The following is a 22,279-nucleotide window of genomic DNA, read 5'->3' as shown; positions in this document are numbered from 1 at the left end:
TGTTAAAAGAAGCAGACATGCTGCATTCAGCAACCTCTCATGAAGAAGTTTTTACTTCCACTAAAGGAAAATTCTCATTTTGCTCCATTTGAAGACTTACATTTAATTAATGAATTTTAATAAATGTTATCTGATTAAAATGAAAAAGAATTCTGTGTTTTAAATGCTACTAAAGTACTGCTGAACAGATCAACTACTTTTTATTAAGAAAGTAATAATTTGATGAACGACTTTCATCTGCAGATACAAACTGCTGCATATAAAGGACTACATTAAACAACACTAAGATAGCTTTTAGCTTTAACAAAGAACTTTGGCAGCCGACATCTTACAGCACTGATATTACCATACTAATATAAATACTGGCTCTAACATTCTTCCTTTAATTTCATAAACTTAAATGACACTAAAAGAAAAGTTTCACTAGAGAAGGGATTTTGTACGTAATAGTTACTGTTACACAGAATGTAAAATCTAACACTGTTGGTACTATTTAATTCCAAGTATTGCAGTGTTGCAGCAATATTTGATAACACAGAAAAGCAAGTGTTGTGGCACCTACATTTTCCAGTTCAAAAATCTGCAAGGCAAATGGGACTATTACAGCTCTAAATCAGCTGTAATGGTAGTAAGGAAAAAGATCACACTGATTGTATTAAGCAGGTTATACATGGTTGAAAGAGAACTTTCAACTTTTTTAAACTTGTTATTTCCAGTAGAAACAACAAAGGAATTTATATTCCCAACAAGAAACTTGCAAGTTTAATTCCAGATATTGGTCAATGCTGTCATTAAACTAAAAAGCAATAAAGGGGCTCAGTTCTTAAGGGATCAGTTTTCAGAATGATAGTTCCGAGTTACAAAAGCCCCAGCACCATATCTGTATGTACCTTTGGGCTGCATTACGTGAAAAATACATAATCCTGCCATTCCCAGTACTTCCATTTATCAAGTTTCACAAGCATTTAATCTACACAGGAGTTTGCATAAGATGGCAACACGCGAAATGCATAGGAGAAGGCCTTATGACCCTGCTAAAACCAAATTTGGAATAAAGTGACATGGATAGTGGCACTGTGAACTTCTTCATAAACTCTCCTAACCTAGAACAATGGTAATGCCACCTTTGTCTCTTTCGACCTAAACCAAAAGCTTTAATTGCTTCATTGCTTATTTAATGGATCAAAACTTCTACAATGGACAAATCTATGCTAGTTTAAAGATACAGGTTTCAAACCTACCTCTTTTTAAAGTGTCCTTTGAGATAAAACAATTTATTCCTGGCTTGGGTTCTGTCTCAGTAATCGATTTAGAGCAACCACATACAACTACAGGGAGTTTTCAAGAACTAGATGACTTAAAGGCAGATCCCTTATCCCATGCATATCCAGTAAGACTGCCATAACCAGTCTATGACTTCCCCAAGAGTATATTAGAATATAACTTCAATTTGCCCTTCAAATAGTTCAACATCTACTGATCTGGAATCTTTGAGTTAAAGTATTTTTTGAAATAGACTGAATGCAACTTTCCCCTTCATAAAAACTCTATAGCCTATCTGCTCTTCAAAACCAAATTTTGCAATAACACTTTATACACTCTCATTATTTCATGATCACACTTACAAAATATCATTTAATAGGTGTTTTGTGCTGTAGGACTTGTCATCTGTCTGCTTCTAGTACCATCTGTTCCTGGTAGAAATCAATCCTAAATACACAATCACAAATCTTAAACGAGTTTCAATTCCAACATACCCTGCAGTAGCTTTAACAAGCATTCCTTTTAAGTGAAACTGGGTTTAAATGTAATTCTTAGTGGATTTTTCAGTTAGTTTGGAGAGACAGGGCTTTTCAACCAGGATGATGTGTAACTCCTGAGTTGGTAGAAAATGTGTAAGAAATTATTACAAAGCATTTCCAATCCTTTGATAGTGTTCAGTACCACAGTGTGAAGTCCCAGCACTACTCTCAGGAGTCATTAGAACAAACAAATTTTAGTTACGAATTTTGCTACAGTTTTTAGAAGAATCATTTCCTCAGGTGGAATAACTGTCTAACTAAATTTTTTGTTCCCATATGAAAACAAACCCCCCATGTAAATATATGGCCTGTACATTCCAACTTTAAACTTCTTAGAAATTTACTTTAGGTACTTGATTCCAGACATGAGGACTAACTCTTCGGAAGTATGTTCAATCACAACAGGGTCTTAAAAATGCATAGCTAGCATTTGACAATTAGTGAATTGAAACTAGAAGAAAAAGATTAAGTACCAGACTTTCAAGACTTGTAAATATGTGAGAAATTAATACTGTATCCCTACCCTAGCTTAACTGTAATTCATCTCCTATTTCTTTGGATTTTTTTCTTGTATTTTTAAATCATTTCTCAGAACTTTGCATTGTCAAAATTTAACAATTTTCTAACTAATTTTGTTGACATAATTTTTGGAAGCAAAAATTTTCTCACCACGTTTCAAAACTAAGATGCGTATGCAATATAGAGAGCAAGCTAATGTTACACTAATGGTCTCTTGCATGCTTAAAATATGAAGAAAGCATGACAGTAACCACAAAAATAATACATATTACATGGCTAACCACAATGTATCCTTTGAAGTCACACAAAAGCTACATTTCAGTTGAAATTATTAGATTTGTCATACTGACTGCATTAATTTCTTGAACTAATTGTCATGGCTCCTATTGTATGAAGACTTGTACTGCATATGAAAGAAACATTTTTGAAAGCCCAGTATTAAACTTTCACTAGTAAGACCTTATCACTTCTCAATACATTTCAGAACATACCCTTTTCAAGCCATCTATTAGGAGGGCAGAGCAAATCTAGACCTCCAAACAATCACAAAAAACCAGGGAGGAATCTTTGCCCTTTTGCTCATTAAGATAGAGCAATCACTGGCTCAAGAGACCTTATCCTGTAGCAGAAAAGAAGTGGTTTTAGCAACAAGGGTCACGCCAGCTGTAATCTGCCAAACCCCACTGTTGTTTCTAGTTAAGGTCTTCAGTACCAGTTTAATAGTGCATTCTCTTTACCTGTTTCTACCTGATAATGATGATAATATTAACAACAACAATAATAAAAACTGCCACACCGTGGATTAAACCACAAAATCATTTACTCATGACTATCACTCGTGGCACTGTGAGTTTGTGGAGGCCTTAAAAAAAACTGGATAGCAGCTGTAGGTAACAATAAAAAATAAAAGGTAAGCCAGAAGAGAACTACAAAGTAGCCTGGAAAAAGGTCACCAGAGCACCATTTTATGACAAACCAAGAGTTTACCTGAACATAAATCATTCTAAACACTCGCGTTCCTTGAGAGCGCAGGCTCACAATTTTCTAAATTGCCACAAGGAACAAAAATAAAAAATAAAATCCCACGGTAAGATAATTTTGAGTAGTTCTACACTGACCCACAAAACAACCAGGAAGCACCATACTTGTAGCATGTTAGAAGAAATGACTACTAGCTATATAATTGCAAAGGAGACACTAACTTTCCACTCCAAAATCTGATTTTCCAAATATCAAAATCAAACACTCAGCAACTGCATATGGTCAGATTTTGCATATGGGCTTATTTCAGAAACAGGACAGAAGTTTAACTTGAGTCTAGGTGAATGAGATGAGCAAAACTGGAGAAACCCATGCTGAGTGGCATTAAAAACTACAAAAATTTAAAAATCTGATCTATTCTGATGTCATTACTTATGGCAGTCTTAATTGGCTAAGAAATTTGGCTATAAAAACTATCAAGCTATATTCACATTTCCACCATGAGAAATGAATGAATAAAAGCAACAACAGGGAACCTTGGTCAGAAAACCTCCTTCTCCTGAACAATAAGTTATCTGTCATGGTGAAAGCCTAAGGGGGAAAAAAAGTATCACATATGCCAAATTGGAATTTTAGCGTCTATAAAAACAATGACCAACTATAATGTATTTCATAACCAAACAACTGTCCTTTCCTTTTCTGACTATTGGAACATCCCAGGCAACCAAGTTCCTTTCCTAACATGAAACCTGAGGAATATCTATAGTTTTACAGAAAAAAGGTGAAACATTTGAGTTTCACCTTTATCTAGGGGAGAGCAGAATGACACTATTTGCACACCATTCCACATCGCATGCACACAAGTGCAACTCCCCTCCAAGAAGGAAGCAGGGAAGAATTCACATTGCATGGCTTTGTTGTCTGGACATACTCTGCAGTTCCAAAAACATCCTTGTTTAGCATGATGCCTCTGGGCATTTTTAAAATGGAATTTTTGTGACTGAATGTAAAGCTCAAATTCACAGAAAAGCACTAAAATCCATGGAAAATAATTTACTTCCCATTGAGCTAATGATTCTAGTCAAATAATAAACATAAAACTGATAAAAATCTCTATCCTTACTGAACCACTGCATACAATTAACACAATATAAAAACTTATAAACAAAAAACACATTGAAGGTTTGGTTCATTTCTAACATGCTGAACACTAAAAGCAATCTGGTGGGAATAATTTAAAATTAAGTCTGTACAGAAAAACATCATTATAGATATATTTATATATATATATGATAGTGACATATTGTACTGGAACATTCACTTACATTCAACCACTTCTTATTAAAAATTCCTTTTTATAAACAAGTAAGATAGCTCATTTGTATCTTTCTAGTATTTTCAAATAACACCAGAAAATACCTTTTACAAAAACTGTATAAAAAATACCAAGAGTTCAAGCCATGTGAGCAAACATCGGATCCAAACTACTCTTGTCTAAAAGACAATCTAGTTTTTAACTTTGGCACAGAGTAGAACAACTTGACAAGAAGAGGACAGGAGAAAATTAGCTGGCTTAACTTTTCCTGAATCCCACACCTTAATGTCCATAGAAACCCAGCAAAGTGATATTTCAAATGTAAGTTGATACTACACTACAAAAAAAGATTGGTAAAAAAGGAACCTGAAGTTCAGAACAATTCATGTTGTTAAATAACACTATTCCAGACATCTTTAATTAAAAGAGTTAACTTCAAATCCTGTCCTACATCACAACAATTAGGTACAAAACACCATTCAGGTGTTAATTGTTTGAAGCCCTGTTCCTCTTAAAAGAGTGGCCCCAAAAGAAAGACACACAAAAGCAAGTCAGTCACATTTAGAGCAAGAAACAGCTATTAAGCATCAAACTCCATCTAAGATTATGATTGCTGGACCTTACAGCCAGCTAATGTCTCATTCAGAATGAGAGTAAAAAATTCTCATTTAAATATGTACAGTAGAAAAACCCCAACAAGTTCTTTTGATGTGGTTAAGATGTTTAAAAAGTGAGATTCAGAACTTGAGTATGTCTTGTTCACATATGAGAACAAGGAGTGCTTGAGGTGTTCTGGTAGACATTGCATTGTTATTTCTCTTAACTAAAGAGGTTCACAGCAAGAAGACTTTTTGACTCGTTGTCAAGTATTTCAAGAAGTAGATTTTGAAACAACTATGCATCTCTGTATTCTTCCACTTCCAAGTAATTCAGCTCAAAACCATTTATCTTCAATTATTCTTTTTGAAAGTACTGAGTCAGAGTGGTTTTTGGAAATACACATCTTCTCATGCCCTTTAACCTTTATGTACCATGCAGGTTTTGTAATACTGCTATCATAATTCTGCTGGTCAGGTTCTAGAACTTGTGTACAGAACAAGCAAAGCTTGTAAGAAAAGCTAAACCCAGGTTTTAACATGCTTCTACATTTTTACATGCTATGTAGACATTTTTACACAACATATAAATGCTTCTGGCTGGATTATAAAGGCCAGGATTTCTTGTGAGCAAACTCAAGCATTCATTTGGATATTGGATAAGGACCTGAATAACTAAGCAGGTTTTGTGAGCTGCTGCTCCCTTTCACGGAAAAGTTCCAACATCAAGAACTGGTCCCATTTATCACTAATAAAGGTTACTGAATTCTTGCCCAATACATAAAACAAATAAAGAGCTATTCTGTACCCTTTAGTAAGAGCAACTCGATCTCACAGTGCAGCTGAGGCACTTTGGATGTCTTTTCCTTCCTTTAACTCGGGAATAAAAAAAGAGCAACTTTTAGGGCCAAGAGTATTTGTTAGCATGCTAGATCCCTGTAGGGGAGAGAGCAAAAAAAAAAAAATCCACTGAAATTAAAAAATACCCAACCATTAACCTCTAGAGCATTCAGAACTCTGCTATATTAAAAAAAAAATAAACACACAAAACCCTGACAACAACCATCAAAAAAAACCAAACACAAAACCCCCAAAACAATAATACATCATTGAAAATACTTGCCCTTGGCTTTATCCTTCCCAAACACCAGTTATATGATTTGTAAACATTTACCTGGTATGTATGGTAGAAGAAAGAAGAAAACCCCAGCTTTTAATCAGAATGCAGTTGCTGGTAAGAAAAATGATAAATAATTCTGAAACTATTTCTGAAAAAAAAAAAAGCAGTATGAGGAAACAATGGATTTTCCATAATGAGAGTACAGTGCTGTGGAGCACATTATGTAACCCAGCCTGTGCTCACAGAGTGGGCTGGAATAGGGGCACTGCCTCATCTTACAGTGTCATCAGTTTGAGGACACAAATAAGAAAATATGCCAAGAGAGAAAACAATACAGGCTCTGTTTATGCTCCAGTGAAAGATCACACACCACACTAGGTAAGGTATGCACATCTCCATCACAGTTTAAATCCAGCACATTATGTTCGGGCCACTGACACTTTTGTTCAGAAAAGCTGGGGTTTCTGCCCTTTTCATTGCAAAGGCAAGTGCTCAAATGACAACGACCAATGTAAAACATATCTGTCCCACTGACTGCATTGTCTTGCTGACAGGAAAAGATGTGCATTTCAGGTAGTATGTTTAATGTTAGCACCTCTTCTTGGAGCAAGCCAAAACATGTTCCTGGTGTGTGTTAAGTTAAACAGCTTTACAAAGTAAGGTCATCTAGTTGGAATATGCAAAGCCCTTCTGTTAAGAGGCCCTTGCACCATTCTGAACTTCAAACAGCATACAACACAATTTATGCTAATTCAAAGGCTAATTGTTAGATAAGAAAAATCCTGCAGAACACATCTCTTCTGAAGAACAAGAGTAAAATGAGAGTAAAAACAACTTCCACCCAACAACAGTCTCCAATGGAAAATGAAAAGACCCCACACTGATCACAGATCACAAAAGAAACCCAATAGCAAGCCTCTGATAGTGAGGATAAAAGTTCATCTAAAACTGCCGATTACCTTAGGATCAAAGTATCTTATATGCACTATTTCTTAGGCTAAGTGGACATGGGATAAGCTTAGAAGATGACTGCCATTATAGGAAAAGCTTGCAACAACTAAGGCAAGATATTTGCACTCCTTTGAAACAGCAAGTCAGCATCACGTAATTTATTTGTAAGTTACCATAATTACACATATACATATATATATAACTAGTATTTCATGCTAATTCAAACAGAACTTAAATTAATGATCAGGAAGGATGATAATAATAAAGTAGGACTTTAAAAGATTGAAAAGAGAACAGAATTTCACTGGTTTTGGAGACAGAAAGCTACAGGCTGATATCACAGGCCTGAGAAAAAAATACCTCCTCAAACTTCATAATCAAAACAGTGTACCTGAACTTCTGGAGCAAGCTCTTCAGCAAGAATTCGTTGCAGTGACCTTCCAGTTCCTTTGTCCTGATACCTGACACCAGTATGAGCCTTTTCAGGTCCTACTGGCAGTAGACAAGAGTCCTGCTCCTTGGGTACTTACGGGACAGCCCTCCCTACATCATGTAGCAAACAAATGAGAAACACTTTCTCTTCGCTGTTTTTGATATCCATCCATCCTTTATTAAAGAAGATTCAAAGAACTTAAAAGGTGCATCTACCTCATGTAGAGCTTGTGTACAAGGGCCAAGCTGGACAAAGGAAATTATGTTTTCTGATAGCATACTGGATATCCCACAGTAAGGTAGCTTTAACCACTTGCAAAGTGGAGAAAATTGTCTTGTTCAAAGGTATGTTGCATATGCATAAAGGGTTTTCATCCAGAAAATGACTACAAATAATCAGTAAATTCAAATCCTATCTTGCTTTTCCCAGCAATAGCCTCTTTAAGGACTGTGTCCATGTTGGAAGCCAATGCATATTAGGACTATTGAACTTTTTTCTTCTCTCTGCTCTTTCAGTGAGGATGTTCTGTTCTAAAATACCAATCCTTTGCATGTCAGGCACAGCAACTGCCAGGAATAACTCCAGTAAGCTCTAACTATTCAAGACCTTGCCTCTAGCTTGTTTTGTAAAAGCAGCAGGAAATGCAGAACTTCAATTATGCTTTGAAGGTTACAATCTTAAGCAATGATCACTAAAAGTAAAATGGCAAATTAGACACGATCTACAAAATCATTATCTCTAAAAATCATACTGGAGACTCAAACACAAAACCTCTGAAACTTTAAAAACTCTTCACACTTTTAAATTTGAAGTAATTATTCATGGCTCTCTACACCAATGAGAATTTTTCAATGTTAAAGAAATAAGAGTGACCAAAACAAAAGCTGTCTGTCAAATTCCCAATTACTGCAAAAGAAATTCAGTGTTTGGCTGATACAGCAAACCACTGCCATGCAGACATCCAGGCTTGGTTGCCCAGTTTAGCGAACAGTAAATCCACATTAGCATAGTACTGGGCGAGCTTACTAAGCCTGACGAGAAGGAGGATATGTTAGCCTGAGTAGCACACTAATATTAATTCATACTAAAGTCTCTAAAGAATAATTCTCATTTCCTGTTCAAGGCAGCACCATGCCATGTAAGCAGAATGTTCTTCTCAGTTCTACCCTTTGCAATGGTAACTTCTTGAGAGCTACTGCCCATAAGCCTGCTGTATTGAGCAGCAATTTGCTGATGTTGGTCAGATTATCCTATAACTCTGCTGAAGGTTTGTCTGTTTGTACCACTCTAATAAATTAGAGTGGTAACTCAATACATCTGAAAATCTCATTTGCAGAGGTTAAATACTGTGTTACTGACATGAAGCAAAGAATTATTCCTCTCTGGACTGGCAAGTTTCTCTCATTAAACGTTTCAATTTTGAAGGAAAATGCCTAATTAAACAGATTTGTATTTAAAACATCTTGAATCTATTTCTACACCAGAAGACGAATTCAACACCATTTGGACACACTTTATATCGAGGCTGAAAAATATGATTCACTGTAAACCTCTACAAAGGAGCTAAGATATCTGATTAATCATTACAGATGACATGCCTGAGAAACATCCCACACTAATGAACAGGAAATGCTCAGCTTTAAAGTTAAGTTACAGTGAACAACTTCTATATGAAGAATTTAAATCATATTTGAGTAGCTGGTGGATACTGTTTATACAAATGGCAGCAAGTTTACACTACACCTGGAAGAATTAGTCTCCCAAGTTCTCCATTTCTGGAATCAGTCAGGCTTCACATCAATGGATCAAACAATCTAATATCCAATCCTTTAGAAGTAGAATCAGCTTTTGTATAGGAAGAGCTTCTGTACATTTCCTGCAGCAAAGTTTCTTCTTATCTCTTTAGATATATAACATGAATATTCATGTATTTAAGAAGTTATTTAATTCTTTACCAAAGTAACTCCTAGTCAGTCCCATATGGCAATGCTGCATTCCACTTCCTTCTTTAAAAACACCTCACTAAAACTTGATCAGACTTAGTGACAAGGTGTTTCACAAGCTTTGTCTCTTTTTAATGTAACACCACACACACTGGCCTGTGCTATTCACAGAATGCCCTTCTAAAAACCAATTCTTGGACTTTCTTACATGCAAGACACTTCAGCTCCACAGTAAAAGCTGATGCATAGATGTGAGTTCTGAGCAGGCACAACCTGCTCCTGTTTTTTCGGTATCACAAACACTCCCCTCAAAACCAGAATTCATCACAGAATCTTCTTGCCATTTTTCAGATGTGAAGAAATTTCAATTAACTGAACACATTATAAAGCAGGAGTCTCGTATGACTCATCATTTCATAAGGCTGTTCACAGAGAAAATGGGGGTTCCTGTTTGTGATGGAAATACTTAGAAAGTTTAGTACAGAGACTAGCTAGAAGCAGAAAGCAATACAATACACTGAGACGCACATTGGTCAAAAATCCAAACAAATGTTTAAAGAGAAAGAAACATCTTGTTCCCATTAGAAAGCTGTATTTTATTAGAAATATGTGAGCAAACAAACACAGAAGATAACTACCATCAATCTCTGAGATAATATACTATATGTTTCTCACCCATACATTCAAAAAATATATTTACATATACTTCATACAAAATGAAAACATACCAAATTAAAGCCATTAACTATTTAAAATGTCTCTACTTAATTACAACAGCTCTCAGCTCTTCTTAGAGATCTGTTCTGAGTAAGAGATAGGTATAATTAATGTTATTTAAATGGGCAATAAAAATTCTTCTATTAGAAGTTAGCAGTAGAAGGGTCTGAAGGCACACACAGCTTGTTTTGTGATTTATGCCCATCCTGAGTTCACCTGTGCTTTGTGAAGTCTCACAGCCCCTCACTTCTCCAGTATAAGATTTCTTGGACTCTGCTCCAGCACCTGAAGCTGGGTTCCAGGCAGAGGCTGCCAGGCAGCAGCTGCTGCCCAGAGTTTCTCAGCAGTGTTTTTTACTGCAGGAATTCTCTTTATTAGTGTTTGTTTATACAGGAATGTTTTATTTCCTTTCCAACCTCCTGCAGTTGTTTCAAAGGACTGTTCTCACTGTCATTTCATTATATGCCTACTGTTGTTAACATTAGATAAGTGACCATTTAAAAACAAAATAAGCTCACATTTTCTATATAACTTGTATGCATTTATATACAGGCATACACATGTTTGTGTTCTTTCAACATACAGTTCTTATTTGCAGGAAAACTCAGGGGGAATTACTGCTTAAAAATCCAAAGGATGAAACTGAATTAAAATAACTAGCACCAAGCTCTAAGTTATATTCTATGTTTTCATCATATTAAGAAGTCTTTGTAACTCACAGATACCTGTCATTTTATCCCCCAAATCTGCTACACTCTAAACTGAAGATAAAAATATATTACAAATAATGTTCAACCAAGCAGAAACCTTTCTAGTAGAGAAAGAAAGGACTTCAAGGTTGAACAGAATTTTAAATAGATAAATAATACGGGAAATTAGCAAGCTGTTTTAAAACAATTTTTCCTCTAGATTTGATAGCTAAAATGTGAAGATGTAAGTATTAGGAATCACACCAGCTATAACAAGCACATTACAAAGATGGCAAACTTTGTATTCTAACCATCTCTGAGGAAAAACAAGTGTTCTCAATACAGCAAAAACCATGCAAATATTTCTATGCACTTTATTAATACCTCCAAACTCACAATTTTTCACTAAATACTTCTTTGCTATGATTAGAGACTCAAGATAGTACAACATTTTTGGAAAGGAGGCCTTAAATTCAAGTTTTATTTTAATAGGTCTAAACTGTGCACTCCTCCAAAATACTACTGCAGCTACACCTTCACAATGTCAGTCGAGATGGTTCAAGTTACAATAACTACAGCATCTCTTTATTAAAAGCTTGCCTGCATTTGGAAATTAGCAAAAGACCAAATAAAAAACCAGTGACTTACTTTTAGAGAAGAAAAATTCATGACAGATTGACACTCTTTAGCAATGGCAACAACTAAGAAACAAAAAATGCGTAACCTGACCTATTAAAATAGGATCTAAAAAAATAAATACATTGTGCTCTTCAGAATATTTTACAATTTTCTGGGCAACTTTTTAATTCCTCTCTCACATTCAAATGAGCAAACCAGACGTTATGTCTATCCTGCCAAGGAATACAATGAGATGCTGCTCCACAGTAACAAATACTTTAGAGCAAGTTTTGGTTGCCAACTCCAGTTGCCAACGAAAAAGCCCTTCATGTAAATCCTCTGATTTGTCTGCAGGAACCTGACAAAACAGTTACCAACACTGGGTGTGAGGCATGTCTGGGACAAATAGACTGGTTAGCAAACCCATAATCTCACCTCCTCAGAAGAACAGCTTGAAGAGTTAAAAACTCTTCACAACTCCTGCTTAGACTTTGCTACATTACACTAGTTTTTAACCACTGTTTACTCTCACCAGCTTAGGCAAAAACCAGAGGGTAGCTTTGGTGTGATTGCCAGAAGCTTTATCTAGTACCAAGAGGTGTTACAGATGAACTGGCCTGGAAAATTATTTCCCTGCAAACATACTCTCAGTGGACCAAATCACAAACCACGATGAATAACCCCTTTTCCTGATCAGTAGTCACAGCATTCCTGAAGCGGAAAGGAGCACTATTTGGACATGCCTGTCTTCCCACTGCTTTCATCTTGCCCATGCAAATCTCTGCAAAACTGTCAAAGTCCTCTCCCCTGTTCTCAAAACTATTTCCACTCCCTGTTAAAAACAGCCTCTCTGAGTCTTGCCCTCATCAAAAGCACAAGAACATGGCACTACACATCAACCACCACTGTTTAAAAGCATCCCACTTGCTTTGAGAACTTCTTCCAGTTGTCCCAACCAGCAAATTCTTACACTAACAGTGACTCCAAGTTACAAAGGCACTGATAACAAAAGGCATAGCTCAAACACTTTACGAATATCAACGCAGAAAAGCTTCTAGAAGTACAGATAAGTCAAGCTGCGGTAAATTTACATTTGTAGTATGCATGTGTATTTTTTATAGAAAACAAACAAGAAAACCTACATTAGTAATCAGAAAAATAATTGGCTACAGAAAGATAGTGAACACAAAGGTAAGAAAATACCTAACGACTATTTTTACCTCATTAAAATTATGGCTTCTTGTTCATTTGTTTTCAAGGAAGTCCGTATTTACTTATGTAATGTTCTTTACACAGAGAAATATTTCAATGTAATTGCTGAATTAGAGAGCAATTACAATTTCCCACAGAACAACATATAGGCACAGGATTCATTTGTATGATCAGAACATCAAACTTTACTAAATCTTGTAGAATGTTCCATACTGCAGCCAAGTAATTCAGGTTTTCCTGCTCCACACTGCACAAATATGCAGAAAAACACCTGTTACTCCAGCAATTCAAACAACAAGGTAAAGTATAATGATGAAAGCCAGGTGACCATACATACATTACCTGTTTTTTCTATTTAACCTCTTTTAGTACTTTTTTGACCAATACCATCATCTCAAAGGATCTTTCTTGGTTTTTGAACTGTACTTAAATATTCATTATTCATTCTTAAATTACTAATATCTTTGAGACCCTCAATAATCTAATTCTCCTGGTACCCAGACCCGATGCTGTATAAGGAGTCCTAGGCTTGTCACTAGACTAACAAGGCAATTTTCTTCCTCTTTCAGTATATAGTGACCTGCAGAGTAAGATAAACTAATGTTCTGTCTTACCCTAGAGCAACATCCAGCAGCATTCCCCTGCTACGCAAAAAACCACAAAGAAGTTACGCAAACCCACATCTGGCAGGACTGGGAATGGAGTCCACATCGCTACTGGAACTCTACTGCTCAAAATACCAGTCAGACACAACCTTAGCTATCCTGTTTGTATCAGCACTTTGGTGCTACAGGATCATACCCCTTGTCAGTTCCACCAACAAAACTTGGAATTTATGGGCAACACTTCTTTGGTATCTAATACAGCTGTGGGTTAGGGAGGGCAGACGAAAGATTATTTGGTTCTATGGTTTTGTTTTGTTTTTCCCTTCTTCCCAAAATAGCAGCACAGGTGAATTTTTACATTGTGGTTACTTACCATACAAAAAAGACATTAAATTAAGAGCCGTGCTGGATGGCCAATAATTCAAAATAGAAATCATACAGAGAACCCTGATTGTTACAGGGTACCAATGGCTGTAATGGTACAGTATGAGGAATTTCACTTCCCATTATTACATTTCATGTTGGGAAAAAAAACACCAACTCACACACAAAGCAGCTTTAGAACATTTCATAGTTTAAATCTATTTCAATCTCACAAAGCACAATATACAGTAAGATCCAGGTATTTCATGTTTAAGTCCCTTGTCACATATGTCAATATTACTACTTTAAACAGGAACAGTGAGCATTTTTGAGCATTGTGAGAGATCAGTGTAGTCTTGGGAATCCTCCAAAAAAAGAGTCTGTTTGGCTTTAGTATGAGAAGAGCAAGGGGCACACTGACACCAGTTCCAGAGAGGATCAGATGTTTGTCCCCTCGGCTAAGATCAAGTGCAATGGAGTTATAAAAAATATTGGGTTACCTGAAGTATCAATTTTCATGGCAAGAAATACTACCCCAATAGGTCTAGGAGGATGAAAAATTGTTCTGAATTTGAACAATCACTTCAGTAGTCAGATTTGCAACCTTTAAATCACTTTTGACAGTGAGCTGTATTCCCTTGAGAGAATTCCATTCTTAACTAATAGCTGAGATGATATATTCCATTTTCATGATCTTTTAAACTGAACATACATCATATGAGTTCTGATTACAAACAGAAATGGCAGAATTTACAACAGTAACAGGTCTCAAAATCTTAAAAAAAAAAAAAGCCCAAACCAATACTCACTTATAAAATGCAATGCTGAAATCATTCAGTTAGCTAAAACTAATTGCTGAAAAATATGCAGAATTCAAACCAGCCCCACTAATCTAATCAGCAAGAGCAGGAAATGTTGAGGACCTCCATCAACTAATAGATATTAAATGTGTCCATTATCATGCAAGATTTTCCTTTCTGTCAAGTCTCAAAAGCTCAGGATGGTACCAAGAAATAGTAATAATTTTTGAACAAACACATAGAGGATAGCAAAAACCATGCTTGTAACAGAAACTCTATACTGTTTGACATATGTGATGCGTGTGATTTAAGCCTGATTCATGAAAACAAGCAGCTACAGTTACTCAAGCTTTCTTGGGAAATGGGAGGGAAATGGAACCCTGCAGAACCCTTTTCCCCTTTGTTTTGTTTTTTTCCATTAACTGGAGCCTCAGAAAAGTTCACCTTCCAAACAATTTATTTGAACAAAGTTCCTAAAAATCAGTTTTGTCTATAAAGAGCTGCACATTTCCAGCTTGCAGAGAGGGTAAGCCTTTTTGAACCCCAGTTTAAGCAGCTAGGGATACACTCAATTTGCTCTTTCTTCACAAAAGATTACAACAGCAAACAGAATACAATACATACTTTCTAAATCTAAACTGAGCCTGTGACTCGAGGCTGGTATGGCATGAACAGAGAACAATCTTCTTTCTGAAAAAAGCCCATTTATTATTTGTACATTATCTTACAGTCACACACAGCAACTCATGTTCTGAAAGACTACCTATTTCAGAATGTCTCTAAGTATTACACTATGGCAGAAGACATCATCTGTTTTAGGAATAATGCCCTAATACAGGCCAAACTCAAAGCAATATTTAGGTATTACCATAACATCAGTTTCCACAGCCTAGCTTTGGAAAGCCAAATACAGATTCAACTCACTTAGCTTTATAAAGAGTATTAAGCCAATTGTGATTAATGTCAGAGATAACATATCGTAAAAGTAAGGAGGTAAATGAAGCTGGATGAAACAGAAAGAAAAAATACCCCCATTTCATCATAAAAACTTTCCTAGATGAATGCCAATGTCACAAAGAAGATGTACAACAGCTCTATCTTCAGTTCACTTTTGGGCAAAATTGATTCACAGAACGCTGCTGGGTCTCCAGTTACAGAGTCCAGCCCATGCACAGGGGAAGGGAGGATGGAAGGAATCTCAACTATTCGAATACAAACTGCAAAATAATTAGTTGCTCTTCAAAGGGGGAAATGACTCTGCCGAGGCATTGGAGGGAATGACTCTGGAATTCAAGTAACTGTACTGAAACACTTGGATAGCGAAGTGGAAAAAAATCCAGTGTATATACTGGTCTAATACAAACCACAAGGGTCAAAACAGTTTATCCCAATCCTTCTCTTTTTTTAGGAATATAAATAACTACTTCATTTTCTTCACTTTTCCCCTCCTTCTGTCCACACCAACTTGTAACATGTAACTCAGGGAACAAGTCTAGATCTAGACTTATGTAGAGATATGTTACCTCCAGCCAAGGACATCTTCAACAAAAAAAACCAAGGAAAAGAACAAAATGCTCACAGACACACAGTAAAATATATTAGGCAGTCTACTTCATTTCTACCAGACAATGGGAGAATTTACATGCTCATTTAGCCCCAACAAACAGCATTTAAAGGATAAATGTAAATCTAATATTTGATACTCTAGTAGGACTAGGATTGCCATGATAAGAAACAGTGGTCATGAGTGATAAGCATCTCCCAACAGTGAAGAAGGTGGTTGTGAAAAAATGGCATATTTGTCCTGCATGGACTCTATCCACACCTTGGGTGTTACTAGGCTAAGATGCACACATGTTCTATTAAAGAGAGATGTATCCACAGAAAGGAATTAAAAAAAAAACCAACAAAAAAACCAACAAAAAAACCCCACCAAAACATAAAATGTAAAAACCTCCACATTTTGACTATTCTACCTACAAGATAAGTAGCTGGCAATCTGAAGTAATTCTCTTCAAAGACAGCAAGTAATTACAAGCTTTCCTATTTAAGCACATCAGTTGACTTCCTGTCTTCCTATTTATTTGCAAGTGTTTGACAAAACTTGAGAAAGAACAAAACCCAATTCCAAACCACTCCCACATACATACCGAAATATAGCAGAGGCTTTGGTAATAGATGATAAAAAAAGGCAGAGAGTAAACCTAACTTTGTTTACAAGGTCCTATAGCTATGAATGCTAAACCTGACTTTAACACATGAATGAACACAAAGTAACAATACAAACTAATCATCTTTTAAAAATAAAAATGGCAATGCGACCAGAGCATATAGATGCAGACACTGGAAGGATACAAAACTAATGCTCTCATAACTAAACAGAATATTAAGTCTTTTGGTAAAATTAATCATACAATCTTTCTTAAGGACACACAAAACTCCTGAAAGAGGAAAAAAAGTCCAACCTTATCAAACAAAGCTTCAGATTTGACAGAAAGTTTGTTTATATAGGGTCCTTCTCAAGCCCTTCAAGACAATAGGACAGCTTCCTTATACTGGGACTTTTCAGCTGACATTTCTCCGCTGTAAATTCTGAAGCATGCTTTTAAATGTCAAAAGAGACATACCAAACTAAATATTTGCCTTTGGCCTACATCTCCCCAGAAGAAAGTGTAAACACTTACCATGGTCTTAAATGGGCCCCTAGGTAGCAACTAGATCTTAGCCTTTGCCTTTTAGCATCACTCTTGTTCTGATGATTTGGAGGAGAAACAGCTATATATGTATATTCCTGTAGCATAAGCCCTAAATGATTTGTGTCAGTCTGCTGTAATAATCAAAGCAATTTCTAATCCATGTAAAGCGTTTATGCTGTATTATCTTTCATAGTGTCAAACACGCATATTAGAATTTTAACAGAAATACAGTAATTGCATGCTGTTCAAATCTTGAATTTCACACAGTGGAACAAACTTAGTATCATTTCAGTATAATTTTTATGTCTGCAGTGCCTGAGTGTGAAGCACCACAAAAATATAAACCCAATTCCTCATTCTTACTAATATAATAATTAGGCTTCCCTTTTTAAAATCCACTGTTAAATGTACCTACTGAAACCCCAGACTATGTTCTTATAACTGTCTAATGTATACTATATGCTATATTCAATTTAAAAAGAATTCAAGTCTACATAGCATCACACTCAACCAGTCTAGCTTTCTGTAAATTAGTCTGATGTAACTGTATAAAGAAACTTTGCAGTTACCCAAGCACTGCAGAACTAACAGTTACAAGGAATATAAAATTAGGTCTTTACTATTCACACAAATCTGCAAAGCTATACACGTGATTCCCAGTATTAAGTGTATGTATAGGCTTTACTTGGCCTAGTATATAAAATGTACAGCTCAAGAATTAGCAAAGTTTTAAAGAGATTAGTACAGCAGAAAGATATAACAAATAAAATTAAAATACATTAAAAATTAAAATGCATTCAAAGCCAATGATATTTGATTTTACCTGAAAATTAACATCTTCTTTCTTAAATATTAGTGCTCGAACTTCATCAGGATCTCCATTAAATATAGCTTGAACCAATGGCGGCTGAAATGAAAGAAAAACACATCTTAAAATAAAACCCCATATTAAGTTTTAGTGATACACATACAGTTTTTTTGATACATAACAGAAACACAAGGTAATGACAAAAAAACCCCATTCCAGGCAGTAAAACAAAGAAACCAGCACCAGTATTTAGGATCAAAGAAATTGCAGGTTTTAAAAACCTCAAACACACAGACATCCTCTAAGTCAATGAAATATATATCTATGAAAGAAAAAAAAAAAAAGGAGCTGAGAAGACAAGCTTAAGACAAGCTTATAACAGCTGAAAAGAGAACGCCTTATAATAAAATTAGGGCTGTCATTACATGCTGCAAATTCTATACCGTATAAGCAAACAATCCCTTTTTACATTAGCAAGTGACTCAAGTTACTGGAAGTCTTTCACCTGTTTAGACAGAGTGGGAAAGCAAAGTGCATCAGATAAGTATGGTAACAAATTCACACTCACACACATCTATTACTAAATATAGCAGGATTTCTTAGTAAGTAAGAAAAGCTGCTGAGGTACGGTAGCAAGATTAAGTCAGTCACTTGACAAAATAAAATAATTTAAAGCAATAAAAGCACAGTCCCCAGTGTTGATCATTTCCTGAAAGTGCTAGCTTGAATCCAACAGTTATACCAAGATTGTGACTTATGTTAATTTTTATTTTAGCTTAGAATTGCTCGTTTGATATAACTATATACTCTATCAGTTCTCAAAATAAACACAGCATATTATTATAATACAATGATCACATCAGCTTCTAAAGTGGCACTGCATAAATGTACCATTGAAGAGTGAGAAGTGGAGCAGGGAAAACCCATTTACTTCAAACACATTTCCCTAAGCCTTCTAAAACCCCACTCCTATTACACAAGAACCAAGACTTGTTCTTGCTGCACCATAAATAAGGTTACATGAAAAAGAATGGACCCTTGCAAGCATAAATTCTACCACTAAGTTTCAGCTTTTTCCATCTTTATTACACGCAGATTTTATCACCTTGTCTTGTTTCAACATTGTACATGTTCACCCTAATCTTAGGAATATAGCTAATGGTATTTCAGACAGCATTATAAGCAGGAAATATGCCAACAAATAACATGCCTTACCAGCACATTTCCAGAGGGCGATGGATGTACAGATACATTTTCCTGAGGCAAACTGGAAATAAACGTGGGAGAATCATCTTCCTCCTCCTCCAAAACAACAATACAGACTCGACTCATTCGATTCGTTTGTGGAAGCAAAAGCAAACAAAAAAACGCCAGCAACGGTATTTTTGGAAGCAGACTGCAGGTATCGCAACAGGGACCATAGAGGAAATACTTTCACCTGTTCCACATGCCCTCACAAACTTGTGAGTGCTACTGCTGGTGTGTTAGCATCTAGAAAGGGACATTCCAATCCCCCCTCACATTTCATTTTTCACACTTAAACACCAAAAGATGTTCAAGACACTCCTGAAAAAAAGTTGTTCTTTATAAAGTAAAAACTCCCTAAGCATCGAAACCGAAATAATAAAACTGTGGAACAGTTGATAGAAATACCCCAAGATCCAATTCCATTCGAACAGCACTCACTGTCGCACACAGCTGTCCTTTCACGAGCAAGTTTGTCTTTGTTAATGTCACAACTTCCACAGCGTCCTCCTACCCCCACAGTGAAATCATTGTTGCAGAAGACACGACTCCGTCCTGCAGAGGACGGAACAAGGAACAATTGCCCCGAGAGAGACGGCCGCAGCTATTCCCACTCCTGCAAGGTCAGTTTAAATCAACCCTCACAGGCTTTCTGGTGACTGAAAATAAACGCGCCTCCTGATCATCCTGCCATTCTACAGCTTCCTTTCTCAATGTCAAAAGCAGTCCAGAGAGAAAAACACATCTCGGTTCCAGCAGTTATTCAGGACCTGTTCAGAGGAAAATAATTCTTTCCCATGCAAGAAAATAGCTGCAACGTGCAGCACGGCTGCAGCACATTTACATGCGATGAGTCAGACCACAGGGACAATGAACTCCTTGAATAATATTGCCGGCTGAATCCAGCCTCCCCAAACGACAGCAGCGCAGACGGTGTTACTCTGTCAGGGACACGAGCAATGCGGAGCGTTCATTTTTCCTTCACCAGGCAGTAGCTGTGGCTTCTCCATCAGGGAATGCACGTAAAGCAGAAATACTGTTGAGGAGGAATGCTTCAGAAAAACAAGCTAGCTACTGCACACAAAAGCTCAAATTACTGCCTTAGACGACTTCTGCAAAAGCAGTTCATCACTCGAAGTGTTTCTTTTGATCACCATGTGAATGCAGTTCCCATGATAGTCTTCATTCAGATTGAGGGGGAGGAAAAAAAAGGAAAAAAAAATCAGACTCTGTACATCTTCTCTGAGCCAACTTCTTTATCCGAACATCTGTCACTGCGCCAACCTGATTCTCCTCTTCAGTTAGAGCTTCTGCTTATCAGGTTTTTTTCTTGACAAATTAAATTATACAATCAGCAGATAGCCTTGTAAAGCTCAAAAACCAGCTTGGCTGTCCGAGTCGGCAGGAGCGGCGCACAAACCACTGCCACGGCAGCGCTCCCCCTGAGCAGCAGCCTGGCGAGCAGCGACTGCAGCCTGGCAGGGTGAAATGCCTAGTAATGCTCACATGTCACACTTACCAGAGCACCCAGCCACCGCTCCCAGGGTAACTTCCTCTGGCACCAAAAAAAACCCGCCTTTTTCTTTTTTTGGGGGCAGTCTTTGCAGTCTGCGCTAGTTCAGTGACTAACGCAGCTGAAAACGTAAAAATTCTATAACTGAAGAAAGAACGCCTATTTAATATTTTCCACTAAAAGCCGCAAAGAAATGTGGTGTACTGGTTCTGCTGACTAACCACACTTTCGGCAGTAAACAATTCCAGCACTCTAACTGCTTTCATATGGCACTGGTCAGAGTAGCAAAACACTTAACTCATTGAAGACAACAAATGCCCCACAAAAATCCTCTGAAAATTAAATGAAAAGTAAAATCTTAAAGCAATAGGCTGACTATTAAAAAACCAGCTATTAAACCAAACCCATTGGCTTTTTGCAATTGGTACAAACAAACATAACCTCAGCTCGAAAAAAATTACATCAAGTATAATTTAAATATAGTATTATTAAAATATACCATAATAATAAAGTATAATATGAAGCCCTAAAACTTGCTGAATAAATACTTCAGCTTGAATCTGCCTAAATGGTGCTGGCTCGTGGGTGTATTATGTAAATGGCTTCTGTCAAAAGTTGCTGGATAAGCTTCAGTGTTACAGGAACAGAGGGAGGGGTTTTTGCTCCTGCTGTGCAGCACGAAGGCAATTCGGATGCCCTTCAGTGGCTGTTAAGAGCAGAATTGGTCAATGGTGAGCAAGTTTATAGCTCTTCAATAAAGTATTTGCACTCAGGTTTCACATAGGAACCCGGGCAGAGAGAAAGACAGGTTTAAATAGTGTGTAAATGGTTTGCATATAAATAGACATATTGAATTCCCACCTTTGGGGGCCACAGGCAGGAAAAGCTCACATGAATTCTTTAGCAAAAATGTCTACAGTAGCTTCATTGCAACATAGTAAATTGCTTAAACACCTCCCTTTCCCCCTGACACTTCATGCAGGCAAAAGTTTTCTAAGTGCAAAAGAGTACCTTGGCCAAGGGCTCCCTGACCTCAGGAGTCCTGGCCTGGCAGAATATAGCACCAGATGCTGATTTATCAGGAATTTTCAGATTAAAGTTTCTCAAGGTTAACAGATACCTTCATAAATATATTCTGTTCATTACACAGAGTCGAGTTGTTTTGAAATGTCATACTTTTGGTCTTAATTACAAAAAAGCAATTATTTTTACACCACAGAGCTTTCTTCTAGCATTTCAGCCATTTATTAAAAAGCAATAACACAGATTCACACAAGTACATATGACAACTCGTGTTCTTCTTGGCCACAGCAGAACTAGTTCTAATAAACCATGGACATCCTCAAAGCTCAG

At 36.6% G+C, this 22,279-nt stretch overlaps 1 protein-coding gene across 5 annotated transcripts in view; it reads right to left on the bottom strand.

Annotated features, from left to right (window-relative positions):
- ANKRD28 (ankyrin repeat domain 28) overlaps positions 1–22,279 on the bottom strand; it is a 119,061-nt gene that overhangs the window by 55,494 nt on the left and 41,288 nt on the right. For 2 of the 5 annotated variants that reach the window (XM_032108689.1, XM_032108680.1), the window contains one exon: positions 18,184–18,267. In XM_032108689.1, coding sequence (XP_031964580.1) covers positions 18,184–18,267 — 84 coding nt within the window. Of the gene's footprint in view, positions 1–18,183; positions 18,268–19,383; positions 20,967–22,279 lie in introns of those variants that run through there. The other 3 variants (XR_004240084.1, XM_032108700.1, XM_032108669.1) reach the window with 3 other exon arrangements.

Source organism: Corvus moneduloides, chromosome 1 (genome assembly GCF_009650955.1).
Source record: "Corvus moneduloides isolate bCorMon1 chromosome 1, bCorMon1.pri, whole genome shotgun sequence".
Taxonomy (NCBI): Eukaryota; Metazoa; Chordata; class Aves; order Passeriformes; family Corvidae; genus Corvus; species Corvus moneduloides.
Note: the sequence above shows the minus strand (reverse complement) of the source record. Positions and strands in the feature narration are given on the sequence as shown.